The sequence below is a fragment of the Anser anser genome, assembly GCF_964211835.1.
Source record: "Anser anser genome assembly, chromosome: 4".
Taxonomy (NCBI): Eukaryota; Metazoa; Chordata; class Aves; order Anseriformes; family Anatidae; genus Anser; species Anser anser.
In genome coordinates, this window is record NC_139724.1 from 9,487,373 (window position 1) to 9,504,440 (window position 17,068).

The 17,068-nt window shown below is 40.0% G+C and overlaps 2 protein-coding genes across 3 annotated transcripts in view; both read right to left on the minus strand.

Annotated features, from left to right (window-relative positions):
- The window catches only part of BMPR1B (bone morphogenetic protein receptor type 1B), a 265,345-nt gene extending 256,235 nt beyond the window's left edge, over positions 1–9,110 (minus strand). Inside the window, exon 1 of one of the 2 annotated variants that reach the window (XM_083834570.1) lies at positions 8,768–9,110. The gene's annotated coding sequence lies outside the window, so the exon portion shown is untranslated. The remainder of the gene's footprint in view (positions 1–8,767) is intronic. The other variant, XM_083834576.1, reaches the window with a different exon arrangement.
- Positions 9,111–12,215: 3,105 nt separating this feature from the next.
- The window catches only part of LOC310898642 (uncharacterized protein), an 18,969-nt gene continuing 14,116 nt past the window's right edge, over positions 12,216–17,068 (minus strand). Inside the window, exons 4-5 of the mRNA XM_083833976.1 lie at positions 15,582–15,651; positions 12,216–14,928 (exon numbers count right to left, since the gene is read on the minus strand). Of these exons, the coding sequence (XP_083690102.1) occupies positions 14,913–14,928; positions 15,582–15,651 (86 nt within the window). The 3' untranslated portion in view covers positions 12,216–14,912. The remainder of the gene's footprint in view (positions 14,929–15,581; positions 15,652–17,068) is intronic.

The window sequence follows — 17,068 nt, forward strand, 5'->3', positions numbered from 1 at the left end:
GACGGCACTACTTCTTAATTGGTTTCCCCTTTTCTGTTTGCCTCCTGCAGACAAACAAGGGAAGACAGAGACAAATAGAAGCAGTTGCTCTTCTAGAAAACAGCTGAATAACTACCCCATGGTGCACTGGCAAGAGAAACCTAGAAAACAGATCTCAAAGTGGGGAAAAACTCAGGAAGTAATAAAGAGAGATTAAAGGGGACAGGAGACAAAAATAAATAGAAAAGGAACAAAAGGTAGGTTTAACAGAACTGGAAAGTGCTGTAAAGTGAAATAGTTGGCAATGAGAAAAGAGGTGTTATGAACACCTTTGCTTCACACTGGAAGAACTGAGAGACTGAAAACTGTGGTTTTCTTTGAAGCACAAAAATAATTAGATATCTTGAGCATAAGAGAGTCAAGGGTTTGTGCTATACTGCTACAATGCCAGTGTGCAGCCAAAAAAAGAGCAAGACTTGCTTACCAATTTCCTTGAAAACATACAGCAGCTCTTCAAAGAGGCATGCCCTTCAGAGCTGCTGTGAATCAGCAGCCACAGAAGCTATTCAGCCCTAGACTGAGCTCTAATGAAAGCATGAGCTTCCTCTTCACAACCTCCAACTAATCTTTTCTAAATGGATCACTTCAGCCACCATTCTTTAACTCCTAATTACATGAGACCTCATTAAAACAACACTTGAATGAAGATGCTCAAAATATTGAGCTCACAGTGATGATACTGTATGTAGTATTTCCAGATGAGACTGTTTGAGGTTGCCGGGTAATTGCCTAAATCTTCTATCATTGCTAAGGTAAACAGATGAAACCACAAAAATGCTCAAGCCTCCTGGCAAAGTTTTCAGCATGCTTTCACCTTCCTGACCTCAAAGCGCTGAGCACTACATTATTGCTCTGCAATTCCTTTGGATGCTGTATGTTGTCAGTGGAGATCTCCCACAAAACACATGCAAATAAGCTATCCAGTGGTAAAACAAATATTGTGTGATCTCTTCACTTTTTGTCTGTGTTCAGGCAAGACGACATAATCCTTTCCGTTCTAGAAGCTAATGCTGTGCCTCTTTCCCATACACTAGTGTTCTCTCTGTCTTGCGAAGAGCTACATAGTAAACAGAAGTCTGCTTGTAAAAATAGCCCGATGTATTTCACAAAGGGTAATCACATGCAAACACTTTATTCCTATATTCCCAACATTGTTTTTCCTGCCCAACCAAAGTTGGAGGTTTCAGTAATGCAGGAAGAAACAACGTTACCATGCCAGATTAACTAGACTTTGCTCTTTACTGTGCAGACAGAAGCATACGATATTTCATGGCTTTCTTACAGTTCCGTAACATGATTACATCCCATCTTCAAAAGTCAATACCAAACTTCATTTGTCTTTGTTTACTCACAGATTATAGCTGATGGCTCTCTACCGTCTGTTTGCTGGAGTTATAGTGTCTGAAGTGCAGTGCTGTGATTTTCAAATCCACCCTTTAACTGTGACAGCCATATATCAAAATCCTCCATCAGCCAGCCAGAAAATGACTCAAGAAAAAGGCAGTTGCCATATTCTTTTTGTCAGAAATGATTTTGTTGAGCAGGTATACTGATCACCTCCCCAATATTTATTTTTTTTTTAAAATAAGCATACTACAAGTAAAACATTTTAACAACCAAGAGTTGATCCACATGTAATCTGTAGACTCAAGTTGTGCTTATTTGTATTCAGCAGTTTTATTTTGTATTTGCTGTGCAAACTTTACAAGGTCAGGGTAAAACATGCCTCTTGTCACCTCCCTCTGCCACACAAAGCATATGCACATGTATGTGTTTGAATATGTATTACAGCAGTATAGTACTGAAAAACCCATCTCAATAAAAGGAGAGGAAAAGAAGAAAGGGTACATGCTTCCCATGTGAAATGGTAATTGTGAGAGGGACGGAGAATTGGAAAGAACATAAAAGGCACTGTATTTGAACAGAATTATTTAAGACAGCAGTTCCCAAACTGAGATCCAGGGACTAACTCCCTCCTGGGGAGAGCAGCTGGCTGCCTGCCTCAGCATCTTCTACCAGCAAGAGGAGCCAGCAATCAGCCATAACATCCTCTGCAAGTTTCAATGTGCCGGGCTCCTCTCCTTACAGATTTCTGGCACTCACAGTTCTTATTGATTTAAACGGGGATTGAAAGCCTTCAGAACTGAAGGCTAGACCTCTTCACTAAAGAAGAAAGCTTGCAGCGTAGAAGCCTTTAGAGGAACTTTAAAAGAATAAAAACAAATGCTTGTCTCTAGGACAATAGCAGCAGGGAAGAATGCTCTCAGATGAAAAATAAATCTGTTGCCTATAACGTTTTTAGCTTCAGTTAAGATACTCAGTCTTCAACTGGAGACAAAATACCGTGGATGTGGGGCACATCCCAGAGCACCTAGGTACATGTTGCCTTGCTGATCGAAGCTGTGCACCCAGGTCCAGCAAATTTGCTCTTCACGTACCTAAGAGCTCCAAAGAATGGGAATTCAGACTCAGTTTTTTGGTGGATTTTGTTATTGTTTTTCCAACCTTCAGCAGTATTTTATAGCTTCTGCCCTATGAACCACTAACTATTTTTATAATATGGATTAATTCCTTTTCCAGTTTAAAGAAACAGCTGAGATAGCAAACTTGAACAATTTCATATTCTGAACTCTAATTAGCTTAATGTAATGTTATTTGTTCAGGAGTGCTGGTCCTTTAGTCAAGTTTCAGCATAATCCCAACATAATCCCTGATTTTTTTTCCACCTTTTACATCTCATACTACTTTGAAATATTTTTAAAGGTTTTGATCTGTTGAACACTTACTATAAGGCTTGTTTAGTGCTACAGTATTTTCTTTGATCATTTCTTTGAAACTTAATCCAACAGGTGTTATTTTAATTAAAAACAAGTCTGTCATCATTCTTTTATAATAGTAATTTTGTTTCACTACTATGGGCTATATTTTATGTATTTTCTTCTTACAGCTCCTTAATTTAGGACTTGCATAGTGTGGCATATTTACTGCTTGTTATTCCTAAATAGGGTATAGATAGAAATATTCTAATTCTTCCTATACTGTAATGTTATTTAATATTAGTGGAATTCCCTCTTGGATTTAAACCCTTGAAAAGGGATGAGCTTTCTGGAGAGCATGAACTGACTGATTTAATGCAATAACAGCAGTTCTCCCTAAATGCAGCTGTATAGTCACAGGGGATGAAATTCAACCTTGTGCAGAATGCCGGTAAAAGATCTAAGTATTCCTCAAGACATCAGAATAAGGATATAGGCTTGGTCTTGAGTCAGCAAAAGGAAATTCTTGGAACAAAACTGTCTTAGTTATTTACTGTTATCCAGAGCCAAGGAGAGGGGAGGAGACCCTGATGGAAGTACAGGGAAAAATCAACAGAGTCTGCATAGAAAGATGCATTTCCTTTTTGAATTCTTCCTTTGGGCTTGTTTTGCCTTTTCTAAGTGTGTCACTCTTGATCTGGAGAACAGGGGTAGAAAAAGAGTTGGTTTCTACACCAGTGACCCACCCACCGCAGAGAGGTCCCATGCTGGGAGGCTGTTACATTCTTCCAGAGGAAAGGAATGGGGACTTTGTTTTAAATTCTGTTTCCTTCTATTTGTGGGTACCCATTTCACCAACCACAGGCCCAACTGTACAGTACATTTCTCCTATATCCACAGTGGAATATGTAAAAATACAAATGACATTAATCATCTCATAAAAGGATCCTTTTCATTTGTTCAGTGTTGTTTGGTGTGGAAAGCAAAGAGAAACAAGCCATGGAAAACAAAAGAAAGCTGACATGTAGAACATTGCATGTCAGGGATAAAGCCTCACTATGAGCCAGGGAATTGTCATCATGCAGGAGTTACATCAGACTATAACCATCTCCAGCACTATTTCACTAGCTCTCCCCACACACATCATTGCTGCATGGTTATCTGTCAGTCAAACAACTCTAAAAATAACAGCCAAATACCCTTGTATTTATGACAATCCTTCCCTTCCTCTATGTGCTATGCTTTCAAGATCTGCCATGTCACATAATCCATTGGACTGCTGCTCTCTTTTCAAATGCAGAGATGACTTCCAGTGTTTTAGTCTCCTGGCTTTCTCCTGGTGAGGCTCCGAGGAGCCAGCCCTTTGATGAGTTAATGACAGAGCATTGCATCAGGTGAATCCCAATGGATACAACATCCGGAAAAGAAGAAAGGTCCTTTGTCTTGAGCTCATTCTAGAAATTAGAAAATTCTTGGCAAAAAAACATTTTGAACAGCTTATGAATGTATCCAGGAATCACTCACCAGATCCCCTACCCTCCACCCCCCAGCTCTACCATGTCTTCATACTCTGATTTAAGACATTCATTATTTTATATCCTCCCAATACACACAATGGCTGTGTGATTAGCTGGTTATTGAACCTTTGGAAAGCTAGTCATGTGGGCCAAATCCTGCTATTGCAGTTTTTCTTCTAAAACAAACAAATCTAATAAAGAAACTTAAACCTTTGTATTGCTATTAAGAGGAAAGAGAAAACTTAAACATATTATCAGCCATAAAAACAGTAACCAAACAACCCAGAGGTAAATACTGGAGAGAAAAAAAAAAAAAGAAATTGTATATAAGCAGTGACTTATCTTTGTATCTGATTACAGTAAAAGATACCAAGAAAAAGTCATTTGAGGAAAGGACTCTTCTCCCCAACGGATGCCCTCAGAGGCTAGAGAGATTGTCTTTCCTTCTCTGGCCCAGTCCGTCCAGCTATTCCATAAAAAGCAGAACGATCTTAAAAGAACAAAGGCCAGTTTCCCCACCCTACCCAGAGTTCTCACAGGAGAGATCCTTGGCTTCCCAGTGACATCTTTTATCCCCCCAAGCACTCTCACAGAATATGCTGCAGCTCCAATGAAGAGACTCCCACCGCGTTTTGTTTCTTATAAGGGCTACTGGAAAGAGAACCACATGTCCCAGCCATGTTGTTAGGGCACCGCTTGGGTTTAGGAGTTTCATTGTCAGAAGAAAATAGGAAACTGAAATAGCTTGCATCTACCAGAAGCTGTGCTATGAAATTTCTTCAAATCCAGGACCACAAAGCAATTAGTTTCTTCAAGCCACTTTATACTTATTAGTATAGGTAAGAGTTGGGAGAAGAAACACTGAAATACTTGAAACAAGGAGACTCTATGCAGAAACTGGATTACAGTTATTTTCCTGCTGTGTTCCAGTGCCAAGACCAAAAAAAGGAAGGACATCTGTCTGGTGGAAAATAAAGTGGGATTTTTTAAATCCCCATTTTAGTGCTTAACTATAAAGCTACTAATTATGAAATAAGAGCCATCTATTATTAGAACGTAATGAAACTGAAAATTGTCTCCTTATATTGCCAAGATGTCAAGAGTAAAATCCCCCCAAAGCCAATGTATTCTCCAGCCACCAACCCAAAACAGTTTAGCAGAGCTGGATAAAGCTGCAGATCTCTGTACACTTGCTGCACATATGCTAGCAGTCCTTGTTAGTAAATGCTTGCACTGATCTCTTTTTTAATGGATCAGGTATCTCTAAAATCTGTGCACAGATTACAGCATATTGTATCTTTGTATGTTGTGGCACTGCACTGGAATCAGAGCAGAAGAAGACGGAAGGAGCTGCCCCTCTAGGAACCACTTTTCCAGCAGTAAGTCATTTCCTTGCATGCTCTTCGGTCTAGATGCGTTCATCCTCTGCTCTCCTTCGTTCTGAAGGATCTGTTTCACCTTGCACAGCTTTCCCCAGATCCTAATGGCCACATCTAATATCTTCCCCTGGGTCTGGGAGAAGATGCGCATCAGGGAAACATTTCTCTCTTCCCCTGCCTCCAATATGGTAGCATCACCTAAATCTGATATTCATTCTGTTTTGTTTAAGACAAATTTTGTGAAGGCTTTTTTTTTTTTTTAATCAAAACTGGCAAATGTTCATGCACACTACCTATAAGCACTTAGGTGGAATCCTGCCTTCACAGGAGCATAGTACAGAGAGAGATCTACCACTAGTAAAATACAGCTATTTCTGCATTAGATTTATAGAAATCCTTTAAACCTTTTCCTATTACTGTTATTGTAACAATAAAAGCAGCAGCACACAAGGAACCGTCCCTTTTATCTCCATCCATCATATGGATAGAATATATAAGATCTCTATATTTAACTTCCAGTTCCCTGGGTGAAAAAGCAGTTATATGGTAGAGCACCAGCTCCTGCCAATTCTGGAGAACATTTTACAATACTGAAAGGCATCCTACAAAACCCTTTCTGCTCAGACCTTCGTAGACAGTATATTCTATGTCGGAGCAATCACATTATCAGTTAGGTACCAGACAGAAAGTTGAGAGCAGCATCCAAGTCCCACTGAAGCCCTCTTTGGGGAATTCAAGTGGAAAGGAAGCAGCCAAAAGGGCTGGCATGAGTATGCTTCACTGGACCCATTTGAGAAAGCACTCCTACCAAGAGGTAAAGCCCAGCAGGTACAAGTATTGAGCACAAGAAAAGATTGCCCTGTTGACTTTGTTGTGCCCTTCACTGACTCCCACAGACTTTAGTTTTACTGCTGAGAACAAGTATACTTCTTGGAGAAAAAATTAAGTTTAGGAAGGTGCTCTAGAGGAAAAAAATGTCTTCTACCCTGCAACTACAGTATTTAGGGTTTTTTGTTTTGTTTGTTTTGTGTGTGTTTTTGTTTAAAAAAAAATCTAATTGTTCATTGTTAACACCTCAATGCTTTAAATAATACAGGCAAACAGGGTTGTAAATCCAGAGATATGAATCCATACTATGTGAATTCTATTTTAATTTTTAAAGTAACAGAAGAAAGCCCAAACCATTATTTGAAAACAAAACAAAAAAGATTACTTAAATGGAAGTTTAAGGCCTCTCTTATTGAAAATCCAAGCATTCCTCCAGTACTTACAACTACCACGACATAGGAACACTACTAGTCCTTTGAGATGCCCTGTAAAGGCAGTGGCACATTACAGAGAAAGCATTTGAAAATATGAAGCTTTATTTTTCCAAGGTGCATCTGGTTTTAACTTTTTATCTCCAGATTAGGGAAAGCTACATATCGCAATATTAAATGCTTTTAGTGAACAGTATTAAAGAAAGAAAGCAAAAAATAAATTACTGCATGAATATCTCAGCCATAAAACCTAAAGTGGTTGCTATTGCATCTCAGCTCACCGCCGGATGCAGTCAGCAACGGGTAAATGCTCAACTCCTATAACTCTTTGATTACAAGCCCTTACATTCTTTCTGAGTGAGGTGGTATGCCATTGGAGTAGCTGTTTTTTTCCCTCTCTTTGCAATTGTTATTTTCCGAACATAGGCTTTCATTGAGCATTTGACTTTAGACACGTTATTTAACCAAGTGTTTATCAAACACCTGGAAAATCACTCTCCTTTAAAAATTTTATGATGGAAAAGCAATTACCCTTTAAACCATGTTTCAAAGTCAATTCCCAGGAATTCTTTGGAAGCAAACCTCAGCTTTCTCTCCTGCTTAACACCCAATGTCACTCAGCAAGCATGTAAACTATGGATTATTATATTCTTTTAAAGTTTAGTGACGAAATATGGATGAGGAGTTTTTTTTTTTTTTTAAAGCCACAGCTATTACTAAATGGAAGTTAAATGCACCAGGATGGGGTTAGTTACAAATATTTCAATTCATTAACAGCGTTTAATTCTGTAAAGCTATTAGAACCAAGTATGTCTTAAGCTTTTTCCAGACACCAAAAGCAAAGAGCAAATATGAATGAAAGGCCTTTAGATTTCACATGAAAGAAAACTAAACCTAAAAAGCCTATACAAGAATAAAAAACAAATTTATAGTAAGAACATAAAAAAAGCCAACGATATCTCTCTAAAGGCCTGTACCCAGCTGAACACAGAAAGATCACCAGCCTCAATAAACAGCAGTCTTTAGAAAATTAAAAGTGCATTAGGCAGTAAGCAAAGATGCAAGAGTTGCACACAAAATTGCACGGTGGGGTTGTCTTAGTAACATTAACTTCCTTTTTACACAGGGAAGCAGCGTGTAAAGGTTCTATGTCTAGAATGCAAAATGCTTTCTTTGGGGGTAGTTTTAAACAAGGATCAGAGATTCAGTTTGACCAAAAAGACAGAAATAGGCGGTAAAGCCCCATTCCAGATTAAGATCCTGACCTCCCAATTCATACATTAAAAAATTCTGAGGCCTAACTAATTTGTGCCTAACTCGTTATGCCATCACATTTCAAACAAGAAGCCACATTAATCAGCGTTTGGCCACTCATCTTGTCAAGGCTGGGGCTGGTGAGTTCCCAAGCTGCCCTTTCCTCCCTCCTCCCCCACTACTCCAAATTAACATGAGAAATGAAAAGAAAAGGCAAGAGACCACACTTCAAAATTGCATTTTAAAAATCTCATATGCTGTGCACCCACGTTGGAGACAAGCACAACTCCGCTACAAGCTTATTCTCTTAAAACCTTACACACTACCTGTACAAAGTCCTAGTGAAGGGCCAGTACCACGTGTGCTCACCAGGTGGGCAAACACCTCTCTAGAGCATAAGATCCTTCTGGTTACTCCACTCCTATGCTCTTTCTCAAACTTTTGCTCTACCCCACTATGACATAAGATACAAAGCTGCAAGGTCATAGCACCAGACAGCCGCACTGTGCAAGTGGGAGCCAAGGGCCGCCCCAGCACCAGCCATGCCCTCACCCCCAGCATACCTGAACGCAACAGGCAGAGCCAGGTCCCTCCCTACACGGCCATAGCAGGGGGTTAGCCAGGTCCAGGCAGGAGCAGCAGGAGACAGAGCTAGAGATAAGGGTTGAAGACACTAACAATGTAGCTCAATGGGAAAGAAGGGATGCTCAGGCCTGAGCTGTAAGTACACCCCTGGTCCCATGGGCAGGGTGTGAGTGGGGTGGTAGTCCCAGGCGGGCCTACTCTGGGCAATTAAGGCTCATCAGCATGCTCAAAGCTCAACAGAGTGTAGTCAGACTAGTATAGGTGGGTAGTTCACAAGATTACTGTAAGACTAGAGGTCACTCCCCAATTTATTATTTTGCATGTGAAAAACATGTGCCCTAAATGTAAACAAAAAGTTGAAACTCTCTCAAGGTCCCAGGGATGAGTTATCTCCCTTAATTTGCACTGAATGGGGACAGCTGATGATACTTGGTCCTCAGGCAGCTTCTCCAGTGACATCGAGTTAATACAAGACACTGTTGACTTTCTCTTTATTTTCAAGAAAATATGTTCTGTTGAAGTGTTCTGAAAGTCACCAGATTTAAAAGCAACAGACACTTTATACTGGAGCAGCTAAGGGAACAGAACGTACTGTGTAGACTGGCATAAATACGCTTGGGTATTTTACAACAGACAAAAGACAAATTCCAAATAGTAAATTACAGCAGGTGCAAAACTCATGGCCAGTTTCTGTGGTTCATCAAACCTCTTTTACAGGGAATGAAAAATAAAATTAAACTAAAAGCTGTGATATGGTCAAGGTCAAATACTTTTGAGTACATTTTACAGCTGTTTAGAATTCTAATTCCTTCTTAAATCATAAGTAAACAACAAGATTACCCCCAGGATCAGTTGGCTAAACAAAATACTGTCACATATTACCAATTAGTAAATATAAAGCCACCTAACCATGAAACATTGCTGTTCAGAATAATGGATACTACTGTCTTCAGATTCCCTAATGGAATACTCTTTTTGCAGACATGAGACTCATCAGAGTTAAACCAATCCCCTGGAAAATGAAACAATGTAATAAAAATACATTACACTTACCAACATTTGCAACACTTACCAGAAGAAAATACTGCTGAGGACAATTACAGTGGACTCTCATTTCACAGTTCCCACTAGTGATAATGTAATATTTAAGATGTAGTCTGTGGACCAGATGCTTATGGTTTCTAAGATATTACTATTGTCCTCTGGATTAAAACAACCTCTTTTACAAATTGTAATGATGATACTTTTGTGCTACCACAGTGCTCGTGTAGGCTAGCCTGAAACATCTCCCATAATCTCCAAATTTAGAGAACAGAAGCATGAGGTGGCTACATGTAGTGGACTTCAGTGAAGTTTTAAAATCTTGCAAAAAGTGGGTAACAGATGACAACAGCTGTGGCTAACAGCTAACAAATGATGTTATTTTAAATAAACATACTTTCTGATGCAGGGTGTTTCCATATGGAAGGGAATTGAGTGCATCCTCAGTAAGTCTGCAGACAGCACCAAGCTGGGGTGAAGCATTGATCTGCCGGAAGGTAGGAAGGCCCTGCAGAGGGACCTGGACAGGATGGGTCTATGGGCAGAGGCCAATGGTTTGAGGTTAACATGGCTAAGTGCTGGGGCCTGCACTTTGGTCACAATAATCCCATGTAGAGCTACAGGCCTGGGGCAGAGTGGCTGGAAAGCTGCGCAGAGGAAAAGGATCTGGGGGTGTTGGTTGATGCTCACCTGAACATGAGCCAGCAGTGTGCCCAGGTGGCCAAGAAGGCATCCTGGCTTGTGTCAGGAATAGTGTAGCCAGCAGGACCAGGGAGGTGATCGTCCCCCTGTACTCTGCTCTGGTGAGGCCGCACCTCAAGTACTGCGTTCAGCTTTAGGCCCCTCACTACAAGAAGGATATTGAGGCCCTGGAGTGTGTCCAGAGAAGGGCTACAAAACCGATGAAGGGCCTGAAACACAAGTCCTGTGAGGAGTGGATGAGGGAGCTGGGGTTGTTTTCTCTGGAGAAGAGAAGGCTCATGGGAGACCTTATTGCTCTCTACAGCTACCTGAAAGGAAGGTGTGGGGAGCTGGGGGTCAGCCTCTTCTCACAGGTAACTAGTGATAGGACTAGAGGGAATGGCCTCAAGTTGTGCCAAGGGAGGTTTAGGTTGGAAATTAGGAGACATTTCTTCTCGCAAAGAGCAGTCAGACATTGGAGTGGGTTGCCCAGGAAGGTGGTGGAATCACCGTCCCTGGGGGTGTTTAAGGAAAGGTTGGACGTGGTGCTTAGGGACATGGTTTAGTGGGTGACATTGGTAGTAGGGTGATTGTTGGACCAGATGATCTTGGAGGTCTTTTCCAGCCTTAATGATTCCATGATTCTATACTTCTATGACTGTTTGTTAGAAGAGGACATAAATCAGTCAAGTACTCTTCAAAATTTATTGCTAATCTCTGTGGTGAAAAGTAACATATGGATGCATGCACAGCTTACTTCTGTCCCTCTTCATGAGAGAGACTTTGGACTATAAATGTCCTCATTTTCTTACAAATAGCATAGACGGACTGAGCAGTATGAACAGAAACTGTGGATGGGGAGACAAGCAATCCTAATAAACAGCAAGTTCCCATCCCAGATGATTCTGGTGGCCACAGATGTAAAGACAGAAATACAGAAAACCAGATAGCAAAAATTTAGTCAGGTAAATTGTTGTCTACTTCCCATTTACCTCTCATACAGAAATCTAACTGCAATCAAAATGGTGATGAAATACTCATAAAATAGCTTCTGCAGCTAACTTAATGATTAGTGATATAGTGGCAGAAATTTTCTGGGGATGCTGCACAATCATTATAAGCATCGGCATTTTGTAAAAGTCTAGATTAGATGGATTTTAAAACCTTAAATTATATTCTTCTCTGGGTATCAGGAAGGGGATGTCACCTGTCCTGTGGGCACACACACTAAGAAACAATGTACCAGCCAGGAAATGAACAAGGGAATGGCTGTCGGGACAAAGGAAAATGTTGAATTCAAGCAGCCAGAAGAGAAATAGCTAAGCTGTGAGAAGAAATTAATGATATATTGTGAAATAATAAGGAGAGTGTACAACTTGTTTAGATTGTAAAATTCCTCGATGCTGGGAAGTCCATACAAAATCTTCTTGCATAGACCTCTTTCTCTGTACCTACAAGATACTCTTGGCAAGATATACATTGATAGATTTTCTGAGCCTGAGTATCACAAAAACCTGCATTTTTTATCAGGAATAAAATAAAATTAAAAAAAAAAAAAAAGAGTCCAGGAATACTGCAGTCCTGCCAAAATGCTCCCATTTAGGGGAGACTCCCTCATGCTGAATTAAGTTTTAGGCTATTTTGGTCTTGCTTGTCTGAGGAGGGATTTGCAGGTGTATTTCAAGTTTAAAAAAGAAAAAAAAAAAAACCATAAGTTTCCCTCAGGAAATTGGTGTGTGTATTGAAACTCACATATGCTGACCTATAGAAAGGACTTGAGCTTTTCTGATAGAAGTAAAAAAGGTCTTCAGCACAAAAGGTAGAGACAACCATAGTATTAGGACCTGGTGCCTACCTATCTGACGGGAATTTTTATGTTCGTTAGTATAAAACCTGCACTTTTGTCCAGCAGAAAGTACTCATGGATGCACACACATCAATGTGTGCTCCCATACACACACTGCCTTGTGCTGCACATTCGATGCAGTATATTGCCAGCAAGCAAGGATGCTGCACTTCAGGAGCCCTTCAAGTCATACTATACCCACTTGTTAGGCCTTGCACTTTTCGGGAAATGTCTTGTAACCCCATCAATGGACTCTGATACACTAGTTTGTGCTTATAGGATTTTTAAAAGGTAAATCTTCCAAGTAAAATTTTGATTTTCCTAAAGCATCAGCAACTTTTATTGCGTCAGATTATTCCCACAGCTCTTAATAACATTTTTTTTCTGAAGCCTTAAAACAAAAGCACCTGAGTAATCCTGAAAATCATTAAGCATGAATCCATCCAAAATATTTCCCATCATAATGACTTTTCAGCCAGAGACCACTTATTTGTTCATCCATGCCCAAGGCAGCTGACAGCCTGCGTGTAGGCGGCTCGCCTGTTTCCCCCAGCCCAGGAAGCACTTTCCACCACACCCAGGGTTTCTTACAGGTCAAAGCTTTCTCTTTCAATTACAGACCTTGGGCAAAATCTCAAACAAAACAGTTCTTTGCTTAGCTTGGGCTACCACCCTGCCTCTGAAGCTCCTGCCTTCCAGTCCCTCTGCTCCGGGGACTGCACATTCTATGCAGGATTGCTGAGCAATATATACACACAAAGACTAGTGTGGACTGATTGCTTATTGCTTTCAGGCTTCAGAGCTTTGTCTTATTGCTTGAAAAAAAATGGGGAAGAAGTGTCTTCCCCTATGTATGCACAGATGTCCTGATGCCCTTCAACATCTAACACCTCAACATTTTTTATTTTATTTATTTCATTTTTTTTCTGCAGAACGGGGTATGGATTACTGACCTGGATCAGTTACCCATATTTTCCTTTCTTGACATTTAGTAAGCCAACACTGTTTGTGAAGTATTCCCATTTTATTCTCTGCTTGCAGTGGACTAATTTCAGTGTGCAAAAGAGCTTTATTCAACTTACAAGGCTCTTCTTGGGGAGCAATGGATAAGAAAACATTGACCAATAATATATAAAAGGTCAGACCACACAGTTAGTATTTTTTAGTAAAATTTAGTAGGATAGATTAACAAAAATCTAGAACTGACAGCATATTCTTTTGCCTTTTTCTGGAAAAAAATAATTGTTTTAACATTTGGTCCCTTATCCCCGCTACTAGTACTTGCCACCAGAACTGTCCATGAATGCAGGAAACATTAGAAAGGCTTTCTGATCCTCCTCTCTGGCCACATAACTGAAACAAAAATACTTGGTTTCAGCTAAAGGTGATATCTTCAACAAAGGCCGACAGCTTTGCTTCTCCAGTCAGGCAAACTGGATGCTGAGGCCAGCTCTAGCTGTGACTACAGTTCTCTGCGTGTGTTAGCCTATGACCAAGACAAAAAGAGCTCTGATCTTTCACACAGAAATATGCTAACAAATAAGAAATACATAGCAGGAATCTTACTTTGAATTCAATACAACCTGGAAGTTTGTTTCTAATGCTGAGGTTATGGTAAGACATTGTTTTTATTTTCGCTGTATCTGTTAAAAATGAGCACGAAACCATCAAGTGATGGGTTGCTGTACTAACTCTGGAATATAGCATGTCATTACAAACACTACCCTCCCCCCACCAAAAAATATGGTAATATTTTATGTACATTAAATCATTTTTTGTAAGATAAAGGCTGTTTTTTTCTTGGAGCACAAGCCAGGACAATGCCAGGATTGACAGCATTAGGCTCACAAGTGACAAATGCACAGTGTCTGAATGGATTATTAATTTATTTATTTATTTAGCATAAATTAGCATTCTGAATTAGGTTTTTATGAAGCAGTAAATATGAATGTTGACAAAAATAAAAATAAAACACGTTCATAACTCTAAGTTTTCCCTGACTTTGCTCTTTATTGCCAAATACGCTTGTGATAGCTTATTCATTCCCAGAGATTGTCTATTCCTGATAAAAAGAGCACAGACCACCTAGTACTGTGATACATGCAGATAAGTAGTTTTCAGCCCAGAAAAAGTAGATTCAAGACGACCACAAAGGGACAACACAAAAAAAAACAATCTCATATGCAGTGATCTGAAATATGCACAATTTCTGAAAATATCCTCACTATGCCTGGAAAAACCTTGGAGTTCAACAATGTTAAAAATAGTGAAAACTCCTGACATTGACCAAACAGTGTCTTTGACACATGCAGAACAGATCTTTGATGAAAACATCAGCTTTGTCTGCCAAAATGGAAAATCCAGGGCTACTAATATGCCTAAAAATGTTTCTTGAAGCCAAGGGCATGATACTCCAAGAAGTTCTGGCCACATGGTGACTTTAATCTAGGAGTTTCCTTCTGTGCTGTTATGGTGTATAGCTTGCAGTGTCATAGTTACTGGTGTCCTCACAATTTGACAACTGTTGAAGAAGTCCAGGAGTTTATCACAGCAAATTACAGAGCCATTGATCTGGTAAAATAAATAAATAAATAAATAAATAAATAAATAAATAAAAATCCTTCTCAATTTCAAGACAGACAGATGATGATCTAAGGCCAGAAACGCTGAGTGAAAAATGTCCATCTAGTATGATCTGCCTGCCTGATCTGCCCAACTAGTATTCTCACTAGAAAATGAGAAGTGCTGAAGCTTGAGTTGCCAACTGTACATCATCCTTCCCCTCCTCCTGTGCCAGATAGCTGTCTGTGCTATGTAAAAGACCTTGTTTCTTGGTTTACTTACAGTCATATAGGTGAGGAGTCCTGGATATTCTCCCATGAAGTCAGCAACTTGGCAGGAAGCAAATGGAATAATTTGCCAGATTTGGAAATGGGTTGGGGAGTGTGTCAGGAGACCCCTCAACACATGCTTGAAGGTCCTGTGCTAGGACATTTAGCCTTTAGTAGTAGAATATCCTGTTTTGTCTTTGCAGTGGAATAATATAGAGGAAACTCAAGAGAAAGAGAGAGGGCATTCTCCCAGTTCCTTGTAAATTACTACAGTGCAGGTTCATTATCGGAATCAAAGGCTATAACCAATCATACTTTGGCTAAGACAAAACCCTCTAAGAGTGTTTGGGCAATATCAACAAAATGTTCTTACATTTGAGTGTGCAGACTTACTCCGTGCCAAAAATTAGTCTCGATGTATAGCGAAGCTGGTACACGTTGCACTGGGTAGGTTGTCTTTCACCTATGGTAGATGAAACATAAATCAGGCTGTGGAAGTGTTATGCCATATTGCTCTTCCTGGTTCATTTTATGGATCAACAACTGTTACTTGTAAATAAGATTGAAAAAAGCAGTCATTAATAAGTTACCTTAGCATATGGCCCTCAAAACTGTTCAAAGTGCCCTTTACAACATACCTTCTGTCTTAAAGCAAGACCCATGCCCTACCACAGAATTCACCATCTAAATGTCTCTTTTTGCTTTTCTATTTGTGATGCATTAGCTGACTGAAGTTTATATTGTTTATAATATTAATTCCCCAATTTGTCCCTCCTGGCTGCCAACCCATGTTTAATTTGCTCTTTACGGTCGTAATAATTGGAGTCATCTTCAATAAAAGCCCTGAGCACCCTTGATAGCCAGAGTGGGAATCACCATCTGAGACCTACAACACCCTCTGATAGTTGCTACATGCATACCCAAGCATGTAACACAGTATGTACCTGTATCACATTTAGACCCCGTAATGCTGGTTTTCTACTGGAAAAATTATGACCAATACATTGGGATCTTTTCTACAGCAACCACTGTTACTAAATGTAATTACTTCATCTAATAGCCAAAGAAGCCTTGTCTTCCAAGTTATTTTCTTGTGACTGTCAGGTTATTAACCTCTTTATCTGTTACAGAAATTCAAAGGCACTGCTCACTTATGAAGGATCTCATTTCACATCTGTGGAACGTGGAGAATTTCTGAAAGGAGGAAAAGTATTAAGCACAGATGTTCTTTCATTTATTATCCTCAAGAAAATGCATATAAAATATTAGCCAGGTTTAGAAAACTTCTTGCCAACTGTTGATCTACAAGAGAAACCTGTAAATAATTTAGTGAGTGTTGATTATAGAACTGTCTGTAGTCAATCTGTCACACACTAACATCTGTTTGAAGAACAGTTGGTACACTAAAAGCAGGCAAAGCTAAGGGTTAATTTATGCCTGCCTCTGCAAAATGCAGCAATGGACAGGAAGAAAGGTCCTTTCTTCTCACCTTGGTTACATCCATACGTCATAAGGTTCTTTTATCTCAGGATATGATTCAAGGAGAGACCTCTGTCACTTGAGCTAGATAACTAGGGATCAGTGAAGGACTTTGGGCTATCAAGCCTTGTGTTGTCCCTGGCACCAGTACCTCACCATGGAGTGGGAGAGTCTGGGGACTCAGAGCAGAAGGGCAAACAGCTGGGGACCAACAGAGGGAAGAAGGTCAGGGGATGGAGTGGTCTCATCCCACTTGTAATCCATTAATTGAAAGGTAGTCATCTTAACTAGGACTCCCTTCATCCAATGACCCAGCTGGAGAGTGGAAAAAGAAGGTCTAGGCCTACCTGCACATTGAAGGGCTCACCTGTGAACTTGTCCAAGGACTGGTTGCTGTGAAA